The following is a 25,271-nucleotide window of genomic DNA, read 5'->3' on the forward strand; positions in this document are numbered from 1 at the left end:
CCTGCTTAAAGTTTTACCCCCAGAGGATGCGGAGACCCGGAAAGTGGTAGAGAAATTGGCCAGATTTGTGGCAGAAGGAGGCCCCGAATTAGAAAAGGTTGCTATGGAGGACTACAAGGATAACCCTGCATTTTCGTAAGTATAACTATGCTTAATTTATTTTTTAATCAACTTATAATGTCTAGCATTAAGGTCTGAGGCCTTATGTTTGTGACTTTGATAAAATTAATTAAAAGTGCTTTTGAGCTCTGCCAACCAGCTTACATGTGTAATGCCTCTCAGAGCTTACATTACATTAAGATGCCTATTTATTGCCTTTGGAACTGTAACTATCAAAAGCTTTAGAATTAAATTGTCAGAGTAACATGTTGCATGAATTTTTGTGACCCATCTTTCCAGATTTTTGCATGATAAGAACAGCAGAGAATTCCTGTACTACAGAAAGAAAGTGGCAGAAATGAAAAAGGAAAACCAGAATGCACAGACACCATCTTCTCAGAAAGGTAGGTGAGGGTGGTGCAAATAGAGAGACCAGGGCAGAGGGTCAGAAATGCTTTTCATTGTATTGGGTTTGAATGGTCTTACAGCATGGGTGACAGCCTGCAGAGTTAGTATCAAGGCTTCATGATGCAGGCCAATTGAATAGAGCAGCAGCTTCATTCTTTCCAAGTAGCAGAAGCTTAGCTGTGAATACAAAAGGAGTTTTAAGGTTAAAATGCCAATTTTCACTGTACACTGAAGCACAGAAGTGCCATCTCTTTCTTGGAATATAAATGTGGGTGGAATTGAAATGAATTTTTAAGATTTCAATGCAGTAAATTTAAAATGAAAGATGAAAAATTTTAAGTAGTCATCATAATTTAAATGGAGTACTATCCCAGCTAAATGGTAAACTACTGTAATATAGTGGGGAAAAATTGATGGCTGAGCAGAAATAGTTTTTTAAGGAGATTCCCATAAAGAGCCAATTGCTCTTTAATCCCCATGTTCCTTCCCCTTATTACTCCTCCATACAGGGCTCCTATAGTGTGACCTTCTACAGGTAAGAATGAGAAGCGGACGAACCAAAATTGCCTGGAGAAGCTATCACAGGGACAAACCTTTCTAATTCCATTGCCCTGGGCCTAGCCTAGACAAGCCCCACATCTATTTGGACAAAGAATGTCTCTCCCAAATCCATTTTGTCCTGAATGCAGGGTACAAATACAAACCTAGATTCCAAAAGAGAAAGGCCATGTCCCAATCCAGAGATATATGTAGTTTAAATTCTTGGCCAGGGGTCATTCAGAGCATTCAGACTAGTAAGCACCACGTTTTTGTTCCCAGTGAAGTAACCTTATTACCGTTTTTGCCTGTTTTTCTTTGTATCATTCCCCCAATAAACCCCTCCTCTTGCCCTTGGGGTTCTTAGAACATATTAGGCTTTTGACTGTTGGGTGTGGTGAGTTGAACCCAGTACTGACAGCCTGCTTAAAGTTTCACCCCCAGAGGACGAAGAGACCAAGACTTTTGCTGAGAAGTTGGCCAGGTTTATAGCTGATGGGGGTCCAGAAGTGGAAACAATTGCCTTGCAGAACAACAGGGAAAACCATGCATTCAGGTAAGATGAGAATGATTGCAAGTAACATTCAGGGGAAGAAAGAAAGCCCTCAGGATTCAATTGACTGGAATGCTGCTGATGTATACTGTCTGTAGAAGTGTTGTTTTAGCTGGAGGATATAAATAGATAACTGGGTTTAATGAAGTCAGCCTTCCACAGGCCCCTAGCTGCCACTGTATAGCATATGGCACCTCTGGTCTTGCTGTAATAATAATGTAATAAACCACATTTATGTAGTGCTGTTAAGGTTACAAGGTACTTACAATAGCCTTGTTTGTAGGTTGTGTGAGCTTTCTTATCCCCATTTTGAATATGAAGAAATTGAAACTTACAGAGGTTTGTGCTTTTCTTGTGGTCACACAGATAGTGTTAAAACCAGAATTCAGACCGATGTTTCAACTCCAAATTGAGAATTCTTTCCACAACATTATGTTAACCCACCCTCTATGTGTCTTCTATGATGCTTGCATTGCTTGGCAAGCTATCTTCTTAAGTTGTTCAAAGTAGAACTCAACTCTCTTCTACAGTGTTATTCCTGTCTCCTCTGTCCTGACTAATGTATAAAAATTTGTCCTTGTATAACATCCAGTCTTGAATTCACTCTGCTGTTTTGAGTGACATTTTAGAGAAAAATGTCCATATGTCAAGCTTTTTAGTCCGCTAATTTCTTTACAGCTTTGGAGGGAATGTTATAATTCATGTCTGTATAACATCTAAGGTTTGCAAATCATTTCCCCTGCAGCCCCTTGAGAGATGTTTACTTTAACCAAAGAAAAATTACATCAATTACAACAAAAAATACATGATTGCCAATCCTTTGGTTCTGAACCTTTCTAAATTTAGGTAGGTTGGTCCTCAAATAGCAGATACAAAGACCTTCGCTGGGTCTGTATTATAAGCCTTTCCAACTTGATAGGACCTAATTAGTCCTTCTCTTCTGCTGGCATAGCCAGATTTCCCTCCAGCCATACCATGAGGAGTCAGAGTAGTACTTGAATAGAGTTTCCTAGCATAAAGAGATTGTTTATTTCAAGGCTTTCATCTAGAGCAGCCTAGCCAATATCTAGGTGATGACTTTCTAGATATGGGATTGAGGGAGGCAAAAATGTTCTCTTTGTTGGGTTTTGTTTGATGATAAAAGTTGTAACAATATCCGATTTCTACCCCTACCATTCCATCCTTTCCCCCCCACCATTATTAAATATGTGGGCTGTGAAATGATTCACACCTCTTTTCTCAGAGCAGTTAGTAAAAACTTGCTTTTAAACGAATCTTGGAAAAATATCCTTTGGTCAGCATGAGCTTGGAACCTACTGTTAGTGGAACTATGTACTCTCCCTCTGATATAGTTGTTATACTTTTTAGTTAGCTGTTCTGAACAGAGGTAATCTTTACCTGCTAGAGCTATAGTTAGTTAATGACCCAGAAACTGAGTGTCTATTGTGAACTGGAATTGCCATTATATTGGGAAAGTAATAGTTGAGAGAAGCTATGAGTTTGCATTGACCTAAAATAATTCCAAAGTATATGATACTAGCCTACATAGACATTTGCAATAATCTGCCCTTTGGAAAGTAACTAATGCCCTAGAGTAGCAGTAAATTTGATACCATATTGTTTGGTCTTCTTAGTTAGAAACACATATGTCCAACTTTATAGGTTTTTGTATGAACCGAATAGCAAAGGCTATAAATACTACCGACAGAAACTGGAGGAGTTCCGGAAAGCCAAGGCCAGCTCTGTAGGTACAACCCCCACACCTGATCCTGGTCTGAAACGGAAGACACCTCCAGAGGCCCCTTCTTCCTCTTCATCCACATCCCCTCCCTCCTCCTCTACCACCATTTCCACCACTCCAGCTCCTGGCAAGGCAGTAGCTGCAGCTACAACCAAGAAGAAAAGGAAGAGCAGATGGGGCCCAGAAGAGGAGAAGGTTGAATTGCCTCCACCTGAGATGGTCCAACAGGATGTGGATGCCTCCCCTTCCCCTCTGTCAGGTAATAACCATTGCCTATTTTAAAAAATCTATTTCACCCCCTTCTACCAACTGTACCCCAGTGAGATCCAAATTAGTTTAATTGGACTCTTTTTTTTTTTTCATCACATATTACCTTCAGCATATTCTTGATCAGGCAGATATGTTGTAAATGGGCACATAGCAAGTTTATTTCCTATAATCTTCCTGCTCAGCAGTCCTAAATGCAGCTTCTCATCTAGCTTTTCTTATATGCTGATGGAGATAAAACTACTTCATCTCATGACTCTGGGAACTGGATGTATCATTTCTTGGGTTATCTGGAAAATCCTACTTTGCTCTGGCTCATTAGAGTATCTCCTTAGCAACCACTGAATGTTTTCCTCTAGGAGCTGAGGTGGTTAAAAGAAGCACCTGTCAAAATCTGAGCTCAGCTATTCCAAAGCTTCATCTCACAGCTGATCATCCTTCCTTTTTTTAAGGACAGATCACAGAAAGGACTTGGTATAAATTTAGCAAGACATATAAGGAAAGCTGGCACATGGACATTGTTCTAGTTTTTAGTCCTAGGGTTTAGCAGTTTCACTTAACTAGTTTGGTTGATTTGCCTTCCCAAGATGAAAAATTGGGTGAAACTGAGCCAGTTACTTTACTTTTTGGAGAATCTAGCCAGGTTGGTCCACAAAGTCATTGCCCAGAATATAGATATTTTGAGTTCTTTACCCATATTTAAATTGATAAAGAGGAAAGGAAAGCCTTAAGAGGAAAATTGTATCTAGTTCTAGGTTCCATATTTTAGGGGGAAATCTAACAAGCTATAACATATCAAGAGTATGGGGGAACCAAGATAAGGAGAATATTCAGACAATTTAATTTGAGAACCCCAATTAAAGGATTTGGGATGTTTGTTTTGGAGAAGGGAAGATTTGGGAACATGTGATCAATTCTCAAATATCTGAGGCTAATAATACCCACTATCAAACTGATAGAATTGTTGTAAGCAAAGGACTTTGTGAATCTTAAAGCACTATACAAATGTGATTTGTTACTATTCCTTGTTTGAAAATTTTCATCCTCAGAATTTAAGTCTTGAAAGTATTCCATCCCTTGTGACCTGACTTGCCCAGTTCAATTTTAGGCCATAAAATCTTACCTTTCTTTTCTTAGACCACTTTCAAATCTGTTTTCCCAAAGTTTTTGTTATAAAGATAAATTAATGATTTTGTTGCTTAGTGATTTCATTAGCATGAGATTTACTTTGTTCCTGGGGTAAAGGAAGTGAAGAGAGGGCATATAAAAGGAGAAAAGGATTCAAAGTTTTTTGTCAAAAGAAACCATAGCTGTACTGTCGCATTTCCTACTTCCTAGGCCCCTTGAATATCTTCTTATTGAATATCTTCTTATTGGTGAGTGACTCACAGAGTTATTTGGATGAAAGTAAAAAATTTGAATGAAAAATAAATAATATGGAGTTCACCTTTTTTAAAGGAATGTAAGAGAGGGGCCTCATTCAGATTGGAAGTATTGGTATGAAACCATAAACTCTTTGAATGTGAAATTCTTTCCTTTTAATTCATATGAATCATAGTCTTAGTTATAACAATTATAATAACTGACATTTAGAATAATGGTTCATTGGAAAGAGCTGGATTTGGCAGTGATAGGATCCAATTTCCTATTCTAACTGTGCCTGTGTGACCTTGGGTAAGTTATATCTTCTCTGTGCTTCAATGACCTTACCTGTAAATGAAGGAGTTGGACTAGATGATCCCTTAAAGTAACTTCCAACTTCACTACGAAAAATTTGTGAGCTTATTTAGTGCTAAATTTTTAACGTTAAATTTTAAATTTTAGTGTTAAAATTTTTTTTGCTAACATTTATGTGGCACTCTGAGGTCTGCAAAGTGCTTTATGAGTATCTTATTTCATCATTACAACTCAGAGGTAGGTAACTATTATCTTTATTTTACAGATGAGGAAATCGAGGCAGAGGGGTTAAGTGACTTGCCCAGGGTCATATACTTAGGAATATATGTGTAAGTGTCTGAAGTCGAATTTTAACTTAGGTCTTTATAACTTCAAGTCCACTGTTCTTACCATTGTGCCACCTGGCTGGCCTTCTCCTTTGTTCCTCACAGCCCTCTGAGATATAGGTATCACTATTTCCCAATTTTATATCCAGATGAGAAAACCAAGGTTTAGAGGTTAAGTGTTTTACTCATTATCATCTTCATATGTTGTGTTCTGTTTTAGGTGATCTCATATTAATAGATACGTGAACAAATTAAGCACTTTAGACAATTAACTGGGTTACCTTATTCTTGAACTACTGCCAGTCCCTGGTGAATTTTACTAGGCCACAATACTGTTATACTTTTCTGTTGTTTAAAATTTTTTTTTCATTTAGTAAGTATTCATTTCCTCTCACTGTTGTCTCCTTTTTGTACCTCTGGGGAGGAAAACCGCTCATAACAAATATAGATAGTCTAAAGACCAAGCAGGTCTTTTTGAAAGAACAGGTAGTACTGTCTACCTCACCCCTTTGAAGAGGTAGGAAATTCACAAGTGTTATATATATTTTCAGACTTTTTCATAGTATTGATTAGTTAAATTGATTTTTCTCCTTTTTGTATTTAAAATTTTTTGTTTTATGAAATGGCTATCTAGACAAGAGAGGGGTAGGAGATACTGCAGAAAACTAGTTATGTAAAAAACAAGATATCAATAAAAAGTTATTTAAAAATATATATAGTCAAGCAAAAAAATTCTCATTGGCTATGAGAGAAAGAGGCAAAAATTTCTTGAAAAGTTTTGTCTTGCTGTCATCATCATTTTCAAGAGGTGAGTGGCATTCTTAAGCATCAGTCCTCTGAAATTATGATTGATCATGGAGCTCAAAATCTAGTGGGAAAGATAATGTACAAACAAGCTATATACAGGATAATATTCAATAGAGGAAAGGCACTAGAATTAAGAGGGATTGGGAAAGACTTCCTATAGAAGATAGGATTTTAGCTACAACTTAACGGAAGACAGAGAAGCCAAAGCCAGGAGATAGAATGCAGGAGGAAGAGCATTCTAGGCCTAGGGATAGCCAGAGAACATGCCTGGAATGGACTGTATTATTCAAGGATCAGCAAAGAGGTTGGTGTTACTGGATCAAAGAGTATGTGTCAGAGAATAAGGTACAGAACTGGAAAGATAAAAGGTGTGTGTTTGGGAGATAATGAGGGGTTTTGAATACCAAACATAGGATTTTATATTTCACCCTGGAAATGGTAAGGAACCACTGGAGTTTGTTGTGTGTGGGGTGGGAATTGACACAGTCACATTTGTTCTTGGGAATATCACTTTGGTGACTATAAGAGGATAACCTAGAATGAAGGGAAGACTTGTGGTCAGCAGACTGAGATGTAAGGTGGTGAAGGACAGCACCCTGGGGGTGGCAGTACCAGAGAGAGAAGGTGTCAGATTCCTGAAATGTTGCAAAGTGAAATCAACAGATCTTGGCAATAGATTAGATGTGGAGGTTAGAGATAGTGAGAAACAAAGAATGATACCTAAGTTGTAGCTTGGGCAACCAGGAGAGTAGTGGTACCTTAGACAGTAAAGCAAATTTGGAAGGGTTAAAGGTAATGAATTCAGTTTGGAACATGTTGAGATTAAGATGTGTATTGGACATCCAGTATGAGTTAGAGACTAGAAGCCAGCAGAAAAGTTCTATTTAAGAGTTATCAGCATAGAGATTAATCCATGTGTGTTCGTGAAATCACCAGGTGTACAGGAAGAGTGATATCACTAGGAGTGATAACTACAGTTAAGAGAGCTGCATGAAGACCTTCATGTATGACCTGCATGAAGATCCAGCAAAGGAGACTGAGAGAAACTGTTTGTCAGATATATTAGGAGGACCAGGAAAGAGCAGTGCCCCAAAATCTAGAAAGAGCAGCAAAGGAAAAAAGTGATTATTAAGAAGAGCTGCTCTTCATGAGAGAGTAGAGGCATAGAGGCAGATGTATGAGGGATGAAATGAGGAAGAGGGAAGAAGTAAGAACTCTCAGCTGGTAGCTTCAAATTTTTTGGTCAAGCATGAGGCAAAGTCCTCAGCAGAGATGTTAGGGGATAGGTGTGGGAGAGGATGTCACTGGAGGTTTAAGAGAGGAGGAGATTTCTTAAAGAGAGACTGTGAAAAATTGAATCCATTATAAATGATTGCCTCAGCTATAGAGAAAGCTCATTGAGATTTGATTACAAGTTTGAAGTCAGCATAGTTTTTCATTATTTTCTGTAGAATCTTATTATGATGTCACTGATATAAATGTTCATCCAACTTTTTTTGAAGTTTCCTTTAATAAGGGGGAACTCAGTACATACTCAGTCAGCCAAGTACCACACTAAGTACCACTTAACTTGGTACTTAGGAATTTTAATTTTCATGGGAATATAGCCAGTTGATTAAACCCCTAGAGTACTGGACACAAAATCAGGAAAACCCATTTTCACATTCTGCCTCTGACACCTGCTCACTGTGTGATCATGGTTAAGTCACTTTTCAGACTCAGGCAACTAAAAATATAAGTTGTAGAACAGTTACTGATTTTCATTGATTGAGAAAGTTTCCTTACTAGGAGTTCCTTTTCCTAATGAAATCACTGATTCAGATCCTCCCTGTCCCCCCAAAACTAGGAAATTTTTCAATTCAGGCCTAAATTTGTTGCCTTCCCCCCCTCCCCCCCTTTTTTTTTACCCCTTACCTTCTGTCTTAGAATTTTATCAGTTTTAAGGCAGAAGAATGGTAAGGGCTAGGCAATTGGGATAAAATGACTTGGCCTAGGGTCACATAGCTAGGAAGTGTCAGAGGTCACATTTGAATCTAGGACCTCTAGTCTCCAGGCCTGGCTTTCTATCTACTGAGCTATCTAGCTTCCCCTTTTCATCTCATTCTTGAATAGTATGTTCTTCAATCTTCTTTACTTTTCTGATTGCCTGGCTTTCTATCTACTGAGCTATCTAGCTTCCCCTTTTCATCTCATTCTTGAATAGTATGTTCTTCAATCTTCTTTACTTTTCTGATTGCTCTTTTTTTTTAACTTGCTGCAACTTGTCTGCTCTTCCAAAAAATATGGTACCAGAAGTGAACATAGTACTGGAGATATGATCTGTTCAAAGCAATTACAATTAAACAGTCATTGAATTGAAAAACTATCAGTGGTTAGAGGACTTTAAGTGGCCCAAACAGGAAGTGCTGGCATTGTTTAAAGAATGGAAAGTGGTATCCAGTCAAACCAAAAAAGGTAGGAAATACAAAGTTATAGAATATCTTCAGTGTCAGGCTAAGTTTTTCTTGTTAATCATTTTATGATCCTGAAAAATGATAATTCTGTGCATAAGAAAAATGAATATAGGATTCACAGGATGGATTGGCATGGGAAAAAGAGGGGATGTAGGAAGAGGGGTTAGGTTTTCACAATAATTCAAAAAGCTATTAATGACCTATACTATGAGAATGCCGTTAGAAATCAAAAGAGGATGAATTCAAGAAAGATTGTGGTGGCAGAATTCATGTGATTTGATAAGATATGGTTGATGTTTAAGGAAGAGTCCAGATAGATTTGACATCCAAGAAAGGAGCCTGCCACCCCCCCCCCCCCCCCGCAAAAAAAACAAACAAACCAGACATCCATGACTATAGATAACTATTCAAATACCAAAGTATGAGTATTAAATGAGGTAACTTAGAGATACTAATGCAGGAGGCAAACTTGACCTCATAAGTATCCTGAAATGTAGTGGGATGTGACTTTTGAAGAGACTGTTATCTCTTGTTAGGCTATAAGGTTTCTGCTGGTAAAGATTATTTTCATTTTTGTACTTGAATCTCTAGCGTCTTATAGTGCTTAGCTCATAGTAGGCATTTAATAAATACTTGTCAGTTGGTTAGTATGGATAGTAAATGTATCACACCAATACAGAGCTGCAAGCTAAATAATAGATTTATTGAGAGGAGGCCCATCTCATAATAAAGCTGGACTCTGGTCCTTTCAGAAACAAGGACGCTGAACCTTATAAGATGGCCTTTTTTTTTTTAATAGAGAGAATCTTATTACATAGTGACAGTGATACAAAAAAAGAAAAAAAAAAGAAAAAGATGCTCATATCTTTCATGTAGGCAGTTCTTAATTAGTGATGCAAGTGCTGATTAAGTTAGTGAATGCAAAAGATCATTTTGGGTGCTAACTCAAGTCTATTATTATTGCTGACCTTTCAAAGGTCTTTGCACTCCTGGTGTCTTTTACTGACAATATTAGGAGTCAGCAGTTTGTAAAAACAAGAATGGCCCTCTACCTCCTGTGTGACCCTCTTGAGCTTGTATGCAAAGCAGGCCTCCACCTCTTTACCCAAGGCAGGTCTCCCTCTCCTTCCTGACCATCTTGAGCTTGCACTCAACAGGGTGTGGTGGGCTTGGTAGTAACTTTTGGTTATAGATTTAAGGTCAAAAGATGTAAACAAGATTTTATACCACCCTGAACTGTTAACCATCATAGCTAATCCCTATAATTTTATAAAGCAAACTGTATCACTTTGACTATTAACTCAAAACTAATGATTGTACTATGATAATAATCATAAAGGCAAATACTAGTATAACCATAAAAGGGGGTAAGGGGCTTCATACTCACGTTAGTTAGACATCAAGATGAAAGCCAGGCAGGTTTTGACATGTTCCTAGATTTTGCAAAAGTTGGTTTCAGAGAATTCAGAAAAAGGTTAGGCTAGGATCCCTTGACTTAAAATTTAATATAGGAAGTTATGGAAAAAATGGAAAGTTATCAGGAATGAAATTCTAAAGACAACAGACACATTCACATCAAGGAAGAGACAAATTAACTAAGAAGACTAAATTTGACACAAAGGGAGCTAATTAATCAGCTTGGATTTTGTTTTTGTTTTTATTGTTTGACACATACTGTATTTTAAAATCACCCTCATTTCTGAGTATATCCCTCTCCACCTCCCCTGTCTAGTGAATGATTCCTTATAATAGAGATTGTAAGATTTTCTGTGTAAAGGGCCAGATAGTAAGTATTTTAGGTTTTGTGGACTAGAGAGACAAAATCAAGGACATTATATAGGTACTTACAACAAGAAAGAAAATTACTTTTCCACATTTTTATTGATGAAATTCTAAATATAAAAGTAATTGAGAATAATTTTTGTAGCTCAGGTCTACTAATAAGAACAACAATTCCTTTTTGGGGTTGATATTTTGCTTAATTTCAGCTTAAAGTTACTGTTCCCTATCATTGGTTGTAAATGTTCATCTGTTAAGGCTAGTTTGTAATGCGATTTTAGATATTTCATCTTTGAAAATGCCCTTTCACACAGATAGGTACTGCCAATACTGATACCAATCTATAGCATATGATTTTGAGCATCTTCATCACCTGGAAGACATTTGTAAAATTCTTTTAGATCTCTCTCTCTTGACATTTGTCTTTTAGCAGGTATAGATCAATCACTTCTAATTGAAGTTAGATGAATGCTCCTCAATTGCACAGTTAGATGGATTTTGAAATACAGAAATTTCTTTTGCCTTTGCAGAGGTCTCAAAAATGCTGCTAGACTTACCATTTGAACTCAGAAAATATACCTGCTGCAATTTGTAGGAATAGTCAAATTGTTTTGACTTTTGACTACCAAGAAGTATTATAAAGCAGTTTGACAGTGCTTGTAGTTCAATCAATGCTCATTGTTACCAAATTGACTTTATTGCTGTATAAATTTCAGGCCAGTCAGTGTCTGATAATTGTGATTGAGAGTGGTATTTCTCATTCAAAAAAATTCTCAGTTTTGAGCTCAAAAGTTTTCCTCTTGTTTTAAAATTGACTGCACTGATAAAAAAAATCACAATATGGCAATACATGTGGCTTAATTCTGCACATTATAACTGCATACTACAGCTTGTCTGCTGAACAGCAATGTAAGGCAAGAGAATACCATGTAGACTCTCTTTCTTCACTATTCAACTTTGCCTTGACAGTATGTAAAATGAATTGGTATATAGCTCTTTTACTAAAACTATTCATGAATACGTAAATTTGAATTTTGTATACTTTTTATGTGTCACAAAATATTGTCATTTTTTCAACCATTTACAAATATAAAATACATTCTTAGTTGATGGGTCAGCCAGGCCAGATTTGACCTTCAGGATTGTAGTTTGTTGAACCCTTCATTATTTTTAAAAAAGAAGAAGGAGGGGGGGCAGCTGGGTGGCTCAGTGGATTGAGAGCCAGGCCTAGAGATGGGAGGTCCTAGGTTCAAATTTGGCCTCAGACACTTCCCAGCTATGTGACCCTGGGCAAGTCACTTGACCCCCATTGCCTAGCCCTTACCACTCTTCTACCTTGGAGCCAATACACAGTATTGACTCCTAGACAGAAGGTAAGGGTTTTTTCAAAAAACAAATAAATAAATAAATAAAAAAGAAGAATGAGAAAAAACAAACAACTCAGCAAAATAATCAACATTCTAAGTTGGCTCTAAAAATATTGTGCCAAATCTGACATTAGATATAATATTCTACTCCTATAGTGTCACAACTCTGCAAAGAACAAAGGTACAAACAACTAGGGAATTGGGCCCACAACTTAGATGAAGCCACTTATATGTCTCACTTCTGGACTATAGAAATTGGTGGATCTGCCTGCTTTAAAACTCTCTAGAGGTTGTCAAATTGATCTCCCTAAACGGAAGACCTAAAAGGTCTTACCATGTCAAAATCACCATCTTCCCTATCCCCCACTTAGTAAACTTTACTGGCTCCCTATTGCTTCCAAATTTAGATACAAAATCCTGTTTGATATTCAAAATCCTTCATAACTTCACCCTTTTTTACCTTCCCAGTATTCTTATTTTTTGTCACATACTCTATAATCCAGTGACAGATCTCTTTGTTGTTCCAAGAGGTTAACCCATCTCTTGGCTCTTGACATTTTCTCTGCCTAGAATGCTCTTTCCTAAATTCTTTGTCTATTAACCTCCTTTAATTGCCAGACCCAACCCTTCTTAATTTTACTGCCTTCCCTTTTAATTATTTCCTCTTATTTTTATATATTTTTATATATTTGATTGCTTGTTTTCTTCTTTTTTAAATTGTGATTTCCTTAAGGGCAGAGACTATCTTTTGTTTCTTTTTGTATCTCAAGAGTTAAGCATTGTAAGCTTGTAGGCTTTTCATAAATGTCTATTTACTGACTAGCTCTTTCCAGTAATTGTTTCCCTTTCTTTTAGTAAACATTTATGAAATGTTTATTATGTGTAGTTCACCATTCTGGGCCTTGTGAGGTGGTATGGAAAGGTGAATAAAACTGAACCTGGATTTAAATGTGTTTACTGCCTTGTTGGGAAGATAAAGGCAATTGCTAATTGTAATACAGCTTAAGATATGATATTGCATAAGAAGAATGAAGAATGTTGTGAGTTTAGATAAGGAAGAGCTCACTTCTAGCTAGGGACATGTGAAAAGGTTTCATGGAGGTTTGAAGGTCAGCCAAAGACAAGGGGAGAAGAAATCTCCACTGAAGTGGTGGTGTTAACATTTTCTAAATTTAATTCCCTGGGGCAAACCTCTGATCACCCCATCCTAGTTACAATTTTTGTGTATATAAAGGTATAGAGATGGGGAGAAGCCGTTGCCTGGGGTGTGGCCGCTGCCGCATGCTAGCAGCTACTGGGATCCACAAGTGAGAGCTGGGTGTCAGGTGGGGGTCAGAGGCTGGAGAGCTGCCCTAGGAGGGCACGATAAGCCCTTCATACCAGAGATACTACCCCTCCCTGAACACCCCATATACCCTTTTCAAATGCGCATTGCGCCCAGACAGTTCACACATTTTATAAGTGAGTCCTCTTAGAGATCCATCTTATTTGCAAACATTCCAGTCCTGCCTGGATGACAAGCTGTCTGCCAAGGGACCACTCACTGGAAGCTCAACCGAGAAATGGAACCAGTTCAGAGATGCAGTGAAGGAAACATCAAAGGCAGTCCTAGGCCCCAAACAACGCAACCACCAGGACTGGTTCGATGAGAACAGCACTGCTATTGAAGACCTATTGAGCAAAAAGAACAAAGCCTTTATGGAGTGGCAAAATAACCCAAACTCTGCTCCTAAAAAGGACAGATTCAAGTCTCTCCAAGCCACGGCACAGTGTGAGATCAGGAAGATGCAAGACCGATGGTGGGAAAAAAAGGCAGAAGAAATCCAGCACTTTGCTGATACAAAAAACTACAAACAATTTTTCAGTGCCCTCAAGACTGTCTATGGGCCATTAAAACCCACCACAACTCCCTTGCCATCCTTTGATGGTGACACTCTCATAAAAGATAAAAAAGGCATTAGCAACAGGTGGAAAGAACACTTCAGTCAGCTTCTCAGCCGACCCTCTTCAGTCGACCAAAGCGCCCTTGACCATATTCCCCAAAACCGCACCATTGAACAACTTGACGTCCCTTCTTCAATAGAGGAAGTCTAAAAAGCCATTAAACAAATGAGTGCAGGCAAGGCACCCAGTAAAGACGGGATCCCAACCGAAGTGTACAAGGCCTTAAATGGAAAGGCGCTCCAGGCATTCCGCATAGTGCTGACCAGCATATGGGAAGAGGAAGGCATGCCCCCAGAACTCAGAGATGCCTCCATCGTAGCCCTATACAAGAACAAAGGCTCACGAGCAGCCTGTGACAACTACAGAGGCATCTCACTACTCTCCACTGCCGGAAAGATCCTCACCCGTGTTATACTCAACAGACTCCTGTCATCTGTTTCAGAGCAGAACCTGCCTGAATCACAATGTGGCTTCCGACCAGATCGTAGCACCATCGACATGGTCTTCACGGTGAGGCAAATGCAGGAAAAATGCCTTGAGCAGAACCTGAGTCTCTACATTGTCTTCATAGACCTGACAAAGGCATTCGACACAGTGAACAGGGACGCATTGTGGGTGATCCTTAGCAAGCTTGGTTGCCCAGCAAAATTCGTCAAACTGATCCAGCTCTTTCATGTCGAATTGCCAGGGGAAGTCCTATCTGGTGGAGAGACTTCCGATCACTTCAACATCTCCAATGACATGAAACAAGGCTGTGTCCTCTCTCCGGTACTATTCAACCTATTTTTCACCCAAGTATTATGACATGCTGTGATGGATTTAGATCTGGGCGTCTACATCAAATACTGACTGGATGGCTCACTATTCGACCTTCACCACCTGACTGCAAAAACAAAGACAACAGAGAGACTCATGCTGGAAGCTCTCTTCGCAGATGACTGTGCTCTCATGGCCCACCAAGAAAATCATCTCCAAACCATTGTGGACAGGTTCTCTACAGCAACAAAACTGTTTGGCCTGACTGTCAGCCTCAGCAAAACAGAGGTGCTGTTCCAACCTGCACCAGGGAGGTCAACTAACCAGCCGTGCATTACAATCGACGGCACTCAGCTTTCTAACGTCAACACTTTCAAGCACCTGGGCAGCACCATCGCCAATGACGGGTCCCTAGACCATGAGATTAATGCCAGGATCCAAAAGGCCAGCCAGGCACTCGGGCGGCTGCGCTCCAAAGTCCTCCAACACAGAGGTGTAAGCACTGCGACGAAGCTCAAAGTGTATAACGCAGTGGTCCTCAGCTTGCTCCTGTACGGTTGTGAGACATGGACACTGTACTGGAAGCACATGAAACAGCTGGAGCAGTTCCACCAACGCTCTCTCCGGTCAGTCATGAGGATCCAATGGCAGGACCGTATCACCAACCAGGAAGTCCTCGACAGAGCCAACTCCACCAGCATCGGAGTAATGGTCCTCAAAACCCAGCTACGATGGTCTGGACACGTCATCCGCATGGACCCACAGCAAATACCAAGACATATTCTATGGTGAACTGTCAGCTGGACTCAGGAAACAAGGTCGGCCAAAGAAAAGATTCAAGGATCAGCTAAAGTCAAACTTGAAGTGGACTGGCATTACACCAAAGCAACTAGAACTTGCTTCCTCTGTCAGAAGCAGCTGGCAAACCCACATTAACCATGCCGCCACCACCTTTGAAGATGAACGACATCGACGTCTTGCCACTGCACGTGAAAGCCGACACCAGGCCACAACCGCACCTCCCGTAACAACTGGCGTCCCATGCCCCATGTGCCACAAACTTTGCGCCTCAGTCTTTGGACTTCAAAGCCACATGAGGGTACATCAATAGATTATAACGCACAAAGACAATTGTCATTCTCGGTGACCGAGAGACTACCACTACTATTGATGGGGAGAGTAAGTGACATTTTGGTGAAATGGTGCATAGAATCTTTGAACGGGAATGATGTGAGAAGACTACAAAGATATGTTTGAATTACATTATGTACCTCCTTGGATGCCAGGCTAAGCAATATAGTTTTTATTCACTTGGTAATAAAGGGCTATTAAAGAGCTTTGAGGAATAATGTGCTCACGCTAATACATTTATGTTTTCCAACTAACATTAATCTTGGCAAAGATTTCTGGTGCTCTTTCTCTACCTTTCCCTTTAACTTTGCTTTCGCCTCCCTTCTTACCCTGTGAGTCCCTTGAGAATAGGAACTTTTTACCTCTCTTTATATCCCTAGTGCTTAGCATAGTGCCTAGCATATAATAGTGATGTAATAAATGTTTATTGACTGATCTTTTTCAGAATTTACTTATGATATGAGAGATACCTGCATAAAGAGGCATTGAGAGAATGATAACTTAAACATGTTTTGGTTTTAGATGTGTTTTTTTGTTTATTTGTTTTTCATTTGAGCCTTATAGCAAACTTGTAGAGTAGCTAGTGCAGAAATGAGAGCTCATTAGGGAAGAGTGGTTGTGCTCAAGTTCCCAGGATTAGTCAGTGGTCAAAACAAGACTCAAATACGTCCTGGAACTCTTGATCTAGTGTGCATAGAGAATCAAATAGTGCCTTTGATTTGGGTCATATCTTCCTGACTTTTAAGAGTAATTGAGTACCTCTCTAGGTGAATGTCCCAATGTTTTCTTTTACAGTTCAGGACCTCAAAGGGCTTGGTTATGAGAAAGGAAAACCTGTTGGCCTTGTGGGGGTGACAGAGCTCTCTGATGCCCAGAAGAAGCAGCTAAAGGAACAGCAGGAGGTAAGCCTGGAAGGAGAACTGAGTCACTTTCCCCTGCATGTAGAATATACCAATAATAGTACTAGCTGACATTTCTTCTGTACTTCAGAATTTATAAAACCCTTGACATTCCATATGTACCTCAGATGGACTTCTCTCCAATTCTAAATCCTCAGTAGTATTTCTTTGTCTATAGATGCCACAGTGAGGAGAAAAAACCATGTCTATCCTGAGGAACAGTCTAGACCGAGAATGTTACAAAGTTTGAGGACATTGACAGGTTATATAGCTCTCTAGGAGCACTGATTAGTGGGGAGCTCCTTTTGGGCTTTGAGGTAATCAGACTCAGAGCCCTCAGGAAGGTCATCACTCTATAAGGGTAGTCAGAACCAGCATTATTGTCTGTGTTTATACATGAGGAAACAAAGAGTCAGAAAAGAAAGTTGACATTTTGAAGGTCCAACTTTTTTTTTTTTTAAACCCTTACCTTCCGTCTTGGAGTCAATACTGTGTATTGGCTCCAAGGCAGAAGAGTGGTAAGGGTAGGCAATGGGGGTCAAGTGACTTGCCCAAGGTCACACAGCTGGGAAGTGTCTGAGGCCAGATTTGAACCTAGGACCTCCCGTCTCTAGGGCTAGCTCTCAATCCACTGAGCTACCCAGCTTCCCCCCGAAGGTCCAACTCTTGAGAACTAAAATCAGGATTCAAACTTAGGCCTCCTTCCCCTAGCAGACAAGCAGTTTAGATTGTCATCAGATTTTCTTTATTAGAGTCAAGGTAGAGAGTCTTAAAATCTACTGCAACTCCAGGGTCATGGTGGGAAGATAGGTTGTGGCTCTCCCTTAACAATGTTTTAAAATGCTTTCCATAGCCTGTTGAAGAATGTTATCCGATTTCTTATTTTCTCTGATTACTCATATAGTAGCTTGGCTAGTTAGCCTGGTAAGTATCACAGGTACTTGGTCAAACCTAATACTATCTCCTTCCAGATGCAGCAGATGTATGACATGATTATGAAACACAAGCGGGCCATGCAGGACATGCAGCTTATGTGGGAGAAAGCAGTCCAGCAACACCAGCATGACTATGACAGTGATGAGGAGGTAGACAATGAGCTGGGAACATGGGAGCATCAACTGAGGCGGATGGAGATGGACAAGACACGAGGTGGGTTCCTAACATAGAGATAGAGGTTTGGCCTAGGGACCATCCACAGGCTTTGGGGCAAGTAGGCTTTGATCCTGATACAAAGAAGTAGGCAACCATGAAGATTTGGATACAGTTTGGGAATGTTGAATTTGAAGAAAAGACTTTTCTTGATGTGATTGATATCTCTGTCTTTTGAGTATCTTATAATTGTCATGAGGTAGAGGTTTATTCTTCTTAGTCCCCAAAGAACTAGCAGGTCAGAGTTATAGGGATGCATATTTTAGCTCAGTATAGGAACGTGCTTCATCAGTCCAGGAACAGAAGCAGCTACCTCATGACATAGGCAACTCTGATATTGAAGGTCTTAAAGCTAGGTAATCACTTACAGAGGATATTATTGTGGGGATTATTGTATCAGGCAGGATACTGAACTATAAGACATATACTTTTCCTTCTAATTCTGAGATTCCTTGACTGAGAACTCTATCTCAAGATCTGGATTATGAGAACACAGTCCATTTTATATCACAAATGAGTTGTGACTGTCAGTATCAGGACAAGATGTCCTCCTACTTCCCTGACTTTAAGCAGCTTCAGTGTACAACAACAACAGTGTACAACAATTGATTGTGGATAGTTCCCCAATGTGAGTCAGGTATACTGCCCCTTGGAGGTCTTAGTTTTGCAAGGATCATAGCTGAGGAGGGTCCCTGTGCTTATGGAATGAATCTGAGTTTAAGGAGCAGGAAAAGGAGGGTGATAAAAAGGTTTCTGTGGGGAAGTGAAGAAGTAAGTGCAAAAATCAAGATTAAATGAGACAGAAAGAAGCTGGTGGATCAGAGTTTTGTGGCAAGTTTTAAAAGGCAAGCAGAGCCACAGCAAGGAACTCCAGGTTTATTGGACTCAGTGGCCTCAAAGGTGCATATGAATTCTAAAGTAGGCCATGAATATCTTGGCTTCTTTTCTCTCTTAGACTTAATTGAACTTCATTTAGCTAGACATCTGCCATTGATCCCATTACAGTGGTTATGAGATCCCTCATGATTCTGAGCAGCAGATGTGAACGGCTTTGGTTCAAAGAACTAGATGGATATATTGAAGGGTAAACAACAACCACACACCATCCAAAAGTTTTTGCTCTTTCGATATAGGTCTACCTTTGAAAATGTTGCTATGGTTTTTAGTACCAGATTAAAAATGTTTAGGGCTGGAGATGCCCACTCAGAGTAGAAAGATAAAGAATATAACTATAGAATCTCATTTTAAGGAGCTCAAGAGAGTACTCAAGGTTACATTTTCTCAGAGTTGGAGAAGACTTCAAAGATCATCTATTCAAATCAAAATAGGAATCTTCTACATGTAAGGAATTAAATTTAGGGGTTTGCCTAAATATGTGAGAATTCTAAAATAGTATGGTGGTTGCCAATTTAAAATATTAGAGCTCAAGTCAAAATGGCTGTTAATAGCTTTTATTTACAAAGAGGTGGAAAGATTGAAAGTAGAGAAATGTAAAAAAAGAGAGTAGAGAAGATGTCTAGCCTATACACTAAATATTGCCCTGGTGCTTATCTCAGCCCAGTGAGGCTTGCTAACCCTTCACTGGAGGACCTGGTGTTCTACCCACACACCCTCCTCTAAGAGGGGAAAGCCTCTCTAGAAGCCAGGAAAGGAAGGCCAGTTACTCATCCAAGAAACAGTCCAAGAGCCAAGGTACCAAGTTGAAGCTGAGGTCCAACTCCAAAGTCACCTCCAAGAGGCAGGTCACCAGTCGAAACTCCAAGCCCAAGATTCAAACTGGAGACTCCTAGCTGAAGAAGTTTGGAACTTTTTATAGTCCTTTCTTGTCCCTTTCCCTCTTCACAAGGGCCAATCACAGCTTCCAAATTGCCTAGCACTGCATGGGGGAGGGGGAGGAAGAGGGAGTGTCAGTGTCTGTGGGATCCACCTCTCATCCCTTGAAGGTGTCAACTCTTATCTAAGGATTCATAGGTTTCTGATTGATTGGGTTAAAAGGGTGGAGTTCTCCAAGTAAGTGACTTGTGAATTCTCTAACTTGATGACAAAGTGTTAAGTAGGGGTTTTTTAGATTGATTAATTCAAAATAGACAAAGAGAATAAAGAATTCCCTTTCATATATATCACTAAGAAGTATTCATCCCCACTCACCTTGAAGACTTCTAGAGATGCAGGTTTGGAGAAAGAACTGCTTCCTACTTCTCATTCCACTTTGTAACAACGCTTTAGGAATTCATTCAGGGCTATAAGCACAACTGGATAAAATGGAAATGTGTCATATTAAGAATTTTGAGGAATTCAAATAATTTTTCTTATCCGTGTTAGGAAACTCACTAGCAGTGCAGATTTTAGTGATGGCTTTGAAATTTTATAGTCATTGAGAGTTGCCTTGGACAGTAAAGGGTCAAGTGACTTGCCCAGGGTCATAAATTGTTAGAGGAAAGTAACTTTTTTATCCATTATATCTTACTGCCTCCATTTAAGAAAAACAGTTATTTAAACTATTTTGCATATGTATACATTTGCAAACACTAACAAATTGGTAGGAATTGCTAGGTAAGGAAGATGACATGAAAGGAAATGAGTAGCCAGTTTTAGAGAATGTAAATAGTTCTGTTATGACAGTATTTGAATGCAATGTAGTATCTTAAAAGGCAGTAGAGATAATGGTGAGGGACCCCAGATTAGGAGTCTTAAGACCTGGGCTTGTGTCTAAGCTTATTCATTTCTCTGAATTTCATTTTCCTCAATAAAATAAGCTCCTATTTAAATTCTTCAAGAGCTTGTGACCAATTTCTATTGTTTTTGGAAGGTTTGGATGCATTTATTTGAAGGTCCTCTTCTGCTATTTCCTCTGTAGTGTGGATTTTCCCTCCATAAAAATTATCCAGGGTCAAAGCCTTCTTGTTCTTCTTGGTGTTCGGAAGTTGATTTTTTGCCACCACTATGCTGGTTTTTCCTTCCCTTTCCAGTCAGAAGTATGAGTGAGGAGTGTTAGATTTAAAATAGTTTTGAGTGTTAAATAGTTGTAGATAAGAGAGTGGGAGCCATAAACTGTGATAATTAAAATGTTTTGGGAGCAAGGGAAATATATAACAATTATGACTGCTGAAATATGTTTTCTACTGTGTCTTCGTTTTATATAAATATAAGATGGTCGCCAGGGACTATATTCCCAATTTATGAATATGCCCAAGCCAACTGGGTTTTATAGAGAAATTTAATTTATAATACACTGATTAATCAATAGAAAAAGAGAGAAAGTAAGAAAGGAATAAGAATGAATAAATCAGTCAGTTGGTTTTATCACTCACCCAAGATCTCTCTAGGTAAGGCTTCTCATGCCAACCTCAGGCTCCACCTTCAAGAGAGCCTCCTTTCAGAAATGTTTCCAGAGAATTCTCCTCCTGACTTCTCCTGAGTTCTCCTTCCACAGCCTCCTTCAAGACCTCTCCAGGAGCTCTCCCTCCAGGACCTCTCTCCTCTCAGACTCCTTCAGAGCATCCCTTCTCTCAGACCTCCTTCAGAGCAAAACCTTCTCAGGAACTCTTCCTCCAGGACCTCTCCTCTCAGACCTCCTTCCTTCTGTCCTCAGACCCCGCTGTCTTTAAGGAAACCATCTAAGTCCCCTCCCCTCAGTTCTCACATCTACCAATCTCTGTCGATGTCTCCCCTGTGCCAATGGTGGCTCTAGCTTAACCCAGGACCGCCCAGAGGTCTGTTTCCTTTGCACATGTCTGTTGAAGGTCATATTCTCAAATAATTAAATCTTGATCTTTGCTGCAGCCCTTCCTAAATCCTGTTACTCTGAGTAGGGTGGAGATTGTAAGTTCCAAGACCTGGTTCTGTCATTCCAAGTATCTCTATTGTATCAATTCTAAAATCAATCATGACTCAAAGAACTTCCTGTTCTATGCTTAAGCATAGGTCAAAGCCCTTTCCATTGTTTAGCAAAAGGTTTCTGTCCTAAAGTAGTCTTAAGTAGGGAGGAGAAGGATCCTCCCATGCCAGGGAGTTTCACATTCCAATAGAGTTCTTACTATCAGTAGGAAATATTTTTCAAGTATGAAATTTCCCAATGGGGAAATTTCCAACATTCATAAGTCTAAGAAATTTTAAGGTTTACAGGAGGGCAGCCTCTCTGTGTGTGTGGAGCTAAGGAGGATGGTTTTTGCCTGAGGCCACCTCTTGAGATTCTGTGGCTCCTACTGTTTGCAGCCCTTTTCTACGCTATTTCCACGCCTGAGGTCTGCGCTCTTCTGCCTGTTGGGGTCTGAAGTCTAGCTGCTCTCAGGGGTAGGCCTTTGGTGGTCTTAGTCAGCTGCCAAAAACCTATAGGTGCCCCTGGCTCGTTCACTGATTCTAGTGAGCTCTGGCTCTGAATTTAGTGCACTGGCTCCATAAGTGGGGTGGGAGAGGGTAGATCAGTTCACATTTTGGTGGAAGCTATTTCACTCCCTTATAGTGTAGAAATGCCCCAATCCCACGTACCTTCAATGCTACACCCTACTGTGGAGTCCATTCATATGAATTCAGGTGTTTTTTTTTTTGTCCTTTTGAGGTAGTTTATATCGGTAGGCATTGAGGAGAGGTAGATTCCTGCATCTAAACTTCAGCCATATTTCCCTCAATAAAATAGGGATAGTAATATTGGTCCTATATGTTTTATAGAAGCATTGTGAAGGAGCTTGGTAAACTGTAAATCACTATTAGATTCTTCAAACCCTAAGCACCTTGTATGTGTGGGTTATTATGCCAGGCACTAGGGATAAAAGGACAAAACAAAAAACTGTCCCAATTCTCAAGAAGCTTATGTTCTTAGGAGGGGGACACTGTTTATACAGGTAAAGTAAGTACAGTATAATTTTGAATCTCATAAATTGCTTTTTTTTTCCTTTTCTTTAATGAATGTTTCATAGTTGTTGATGTCCAGGTTAGTGGGTCACTTCAAGCAGTTTGGCCCAAGCTTGCCATCTTACAGAAGAAATGAGTTGTAAAGGACTGTGTGAATTACTGATCCAAACAAGGATAGGACAGAAGTTCATACAATAATTTCCTAGAAGCATAGTGTCAGAACTAAAAGGAATTTTGGAAGTCATCTCTTTGAATGGAAGTGATAGTCATTCCTTTGTGCTTCAGAGTCTGTGGTACTAGCAAGGTTTAAGATTTTCACCTCATAGCATTTCATACTTTGTCTCCTTTTGGAACCTTTTCTCTTTTTACTGCTGTCACCAACCACTAACCAAAAAGATTTTTGTTAAAAAATCCTTCCGTTCACAAAGGTTTTCAACCTCTGGATCATCCTTCAGTTGCCAGTTCTTGTCATTCTGCTTCCACAACATATATTGCCTTCTCTCTAGTCACTGCCCTGACCCTATTTCCAGCCCTTGACAACTCCTGCCTGGTCTGCTTGTGTCCAGTTGCTCTCTAGTCCAGTCCATTCTCCATAAGAGCTACCAAAGTCATCTTTCTGATTTGATCATGTCTTTCTCCTACTTAGGAAATTCTAAGATCTTCCTGTTAACTGATCAAATAGAAGCTTTTCTGTTTGGCTTATAAAGCTCCTCATAGCCTCTTCCCATCTCATCTTTCTAGCCTTATTGCACTCTTCTTCTTTCTCACTATCCAGTCCCATTTTTTTTCTTGCTAGGCCTCACCTATCTTTATATTTTTGTACTTATTATTATGCATGGGTTGTCCTTCTCTCTCTGTCTCCTGAGTTTCCTGTTCCTTCAGGATTGAGTTCAGTCTCCTCCTCAGGTGCTAGGGCCTTCCTTCTCAAGGTAGCCATATGTCCATTTTATGTATAACTATACATTTATGTTTCTTGTCTCCACTATTAGAATATAAGGTCTTTGAATGAAGGAATTATTTTTGCCTTTGTCTTTATTTTCCCCAGGCCTAGCACCCTTAAGTGACTTGTAGTCACTTAATAAATGCTTATTGATTATATCTAATTTATTTAGAAGCAACTAAATGGCACAATAGGTAGAACCCTAATCAGAAAGACCTGAGTTCAAATTCAGTCTTAGTTAAGTTCTTGGTTTTTAGTTCTGTGACATTGGACAGTACAGTTAACTTTTGCTGCCTCAGTTTCTTCATTTTTAAAATTGGGATTATAATTATACCTACCTCTTAGAATTGTTGTAAGGACCAAATGTGATCATTGTAAAGTGCTTTCATCTTAAGACACTATATAAATGCTATTATTATTGTTAATATATTACATTATATATGCATTCAATATGAACCACATTTAAAAATTCTGTACTAAAAGAATATTGAGGTGAAGAGAATATTGGAGGCGAAGGAACCTTAGAGATCAGCTATTCCTTTCCTCGTTTTATAAATGGGAAATAATAGCTTAAAATTTATATAAACCCTTTAAGGTTTTATACATTACCTTATTTGAACTTTACAACAGAGTGGATTCTATTATTATCCCAAGAAACTGGGGTGGAGAGATGTTAAATGACTTGCCTTGTGTCACATAGCTAGTAAGTTTCCGAGGCAGGTTTTGAACTCAGGTCTTCCTGACTCTAGTACTAATACCTAGCTGCCCTAGAAAGCAATAAGGCAGGGAACTTGTTAAAGTCACACAGCTTAGTATAGTTAATGATAGAGCAAGTTTGAAATTATGCTTCTCCTGCCTTATAGTCTCATCTTTACTGATAAGTGAATCAGTTTTCCTTTGGCAGAATTTGTTTTGGCACATCAGCAACGTTGTTAATTAATATTAAGTAACCTGGCTGCACAGTAGAACTGGATGTCAAAATGAGAATTTTCCTATTTAGGTTCTAGTAAAGCTGATGAAGCCCTTCTGCTGAAGGGACATCTGGGCTTATTGTGAAATCAAATGAGATATTTGTAAAGCACTTAACATAGTACCTGGCACATACCTTAGAGACTTAGAGATGAAAGGGAGGGACTTCAGTTGATTTTCTTTTCTTCATTGGACTAGGAATATCCTAACTTATGCCATTTTTCTTTATAGAATGGGCAGAGCAATTGACTAAAATGGGCAGAGGAAAGCACTTCATTGGTGATTTCTTGCCCCCTGATGAGCTGGAGAAGTTCATGGAGACATTCAAGGCTTTAAAGGTAAGGGAGAAATAATAATATTGGATCAAATTCTGGTGTTGGGAGAGTATTTCTAGTTGTTGGTGTTTTGTATCTCTTAAAGGTTTGCAAAGCATTTTTATGTGATCTTTTGTGCTGTGCCAGAAAGTGAGCCACACTGACCAGGCCTAGCTTGGTCCTCATTTTCCTCTAGGCTCTAGCTAGCCTCTAGCAATCTAATCAGCTCAGGCCAGTAATCCAGTTCTTTCTTCCAGATTAGTGGTGCCTTTATTTCAGAGCACCCCCTTTTTGAAAAACACAA

The 25,271-nt window shown here is 39.4% G+C and overlaps 1 protein-coding gene across 3 annotated transcripts in view; it reads left to right on the forward strand.

The window, feature by feature from the left end:
- Positions 1 to 25,271, forward strand: part of SUGP1 (SURP and G-patch domain containing 1) — a 47,479-nt gene that overhangs the window by 19,028 nt on the left and 3,180 nt on the right. For all 3 annotated transcript variants that reach the window (XM_001366017.4, XM_056822372.1, XM_056822371.1), the window contains exons 5-11: positions 12 to 135; positions 400 to 503; positions 1,477 to 1,600; positions 3,260 to 3,597; positions 16,641 to 16,747; positions 17,716 to 17,893; positions 24,885 to 24,991. In XM_001366017.4, the coding sequence (XP_001366054.1) occupies positions 12 to 135; positions 400 to 503; positions 1,477 to 1,600; positions 3,260 to 3,597; positions 16,641 to 16,747; positions 17,716 to 17,893; positions 24,885 to 24,991 (1,082 nt within the window). The remainder of the gene's footprint in view (positions 1 to 11; positions 136 to 399; positions 504 to 1,476; positions 1,601 to 3,259; positions 3,598 to 16,640; positions 16,748 to 17,715; positions 17,894 to 24,884; positions 24,992 to 25,271) is intronic.

The sequence above is a fragment of the Monodelphis domestica genome, chromosome 3 (assembly GCF_027887165.1).
Source record: "Monodelphis domestica isolate mMonDom1 chromosome 3, mMonDom1.pri, whole genome shotgun sequence".
Taxonomy (NCBI): Eukaryota; Metazoa; Chordata; class Mammalia; order Didelphimorphia; family Didelphidae; genus Monodelphis; species Monodelphis domestica.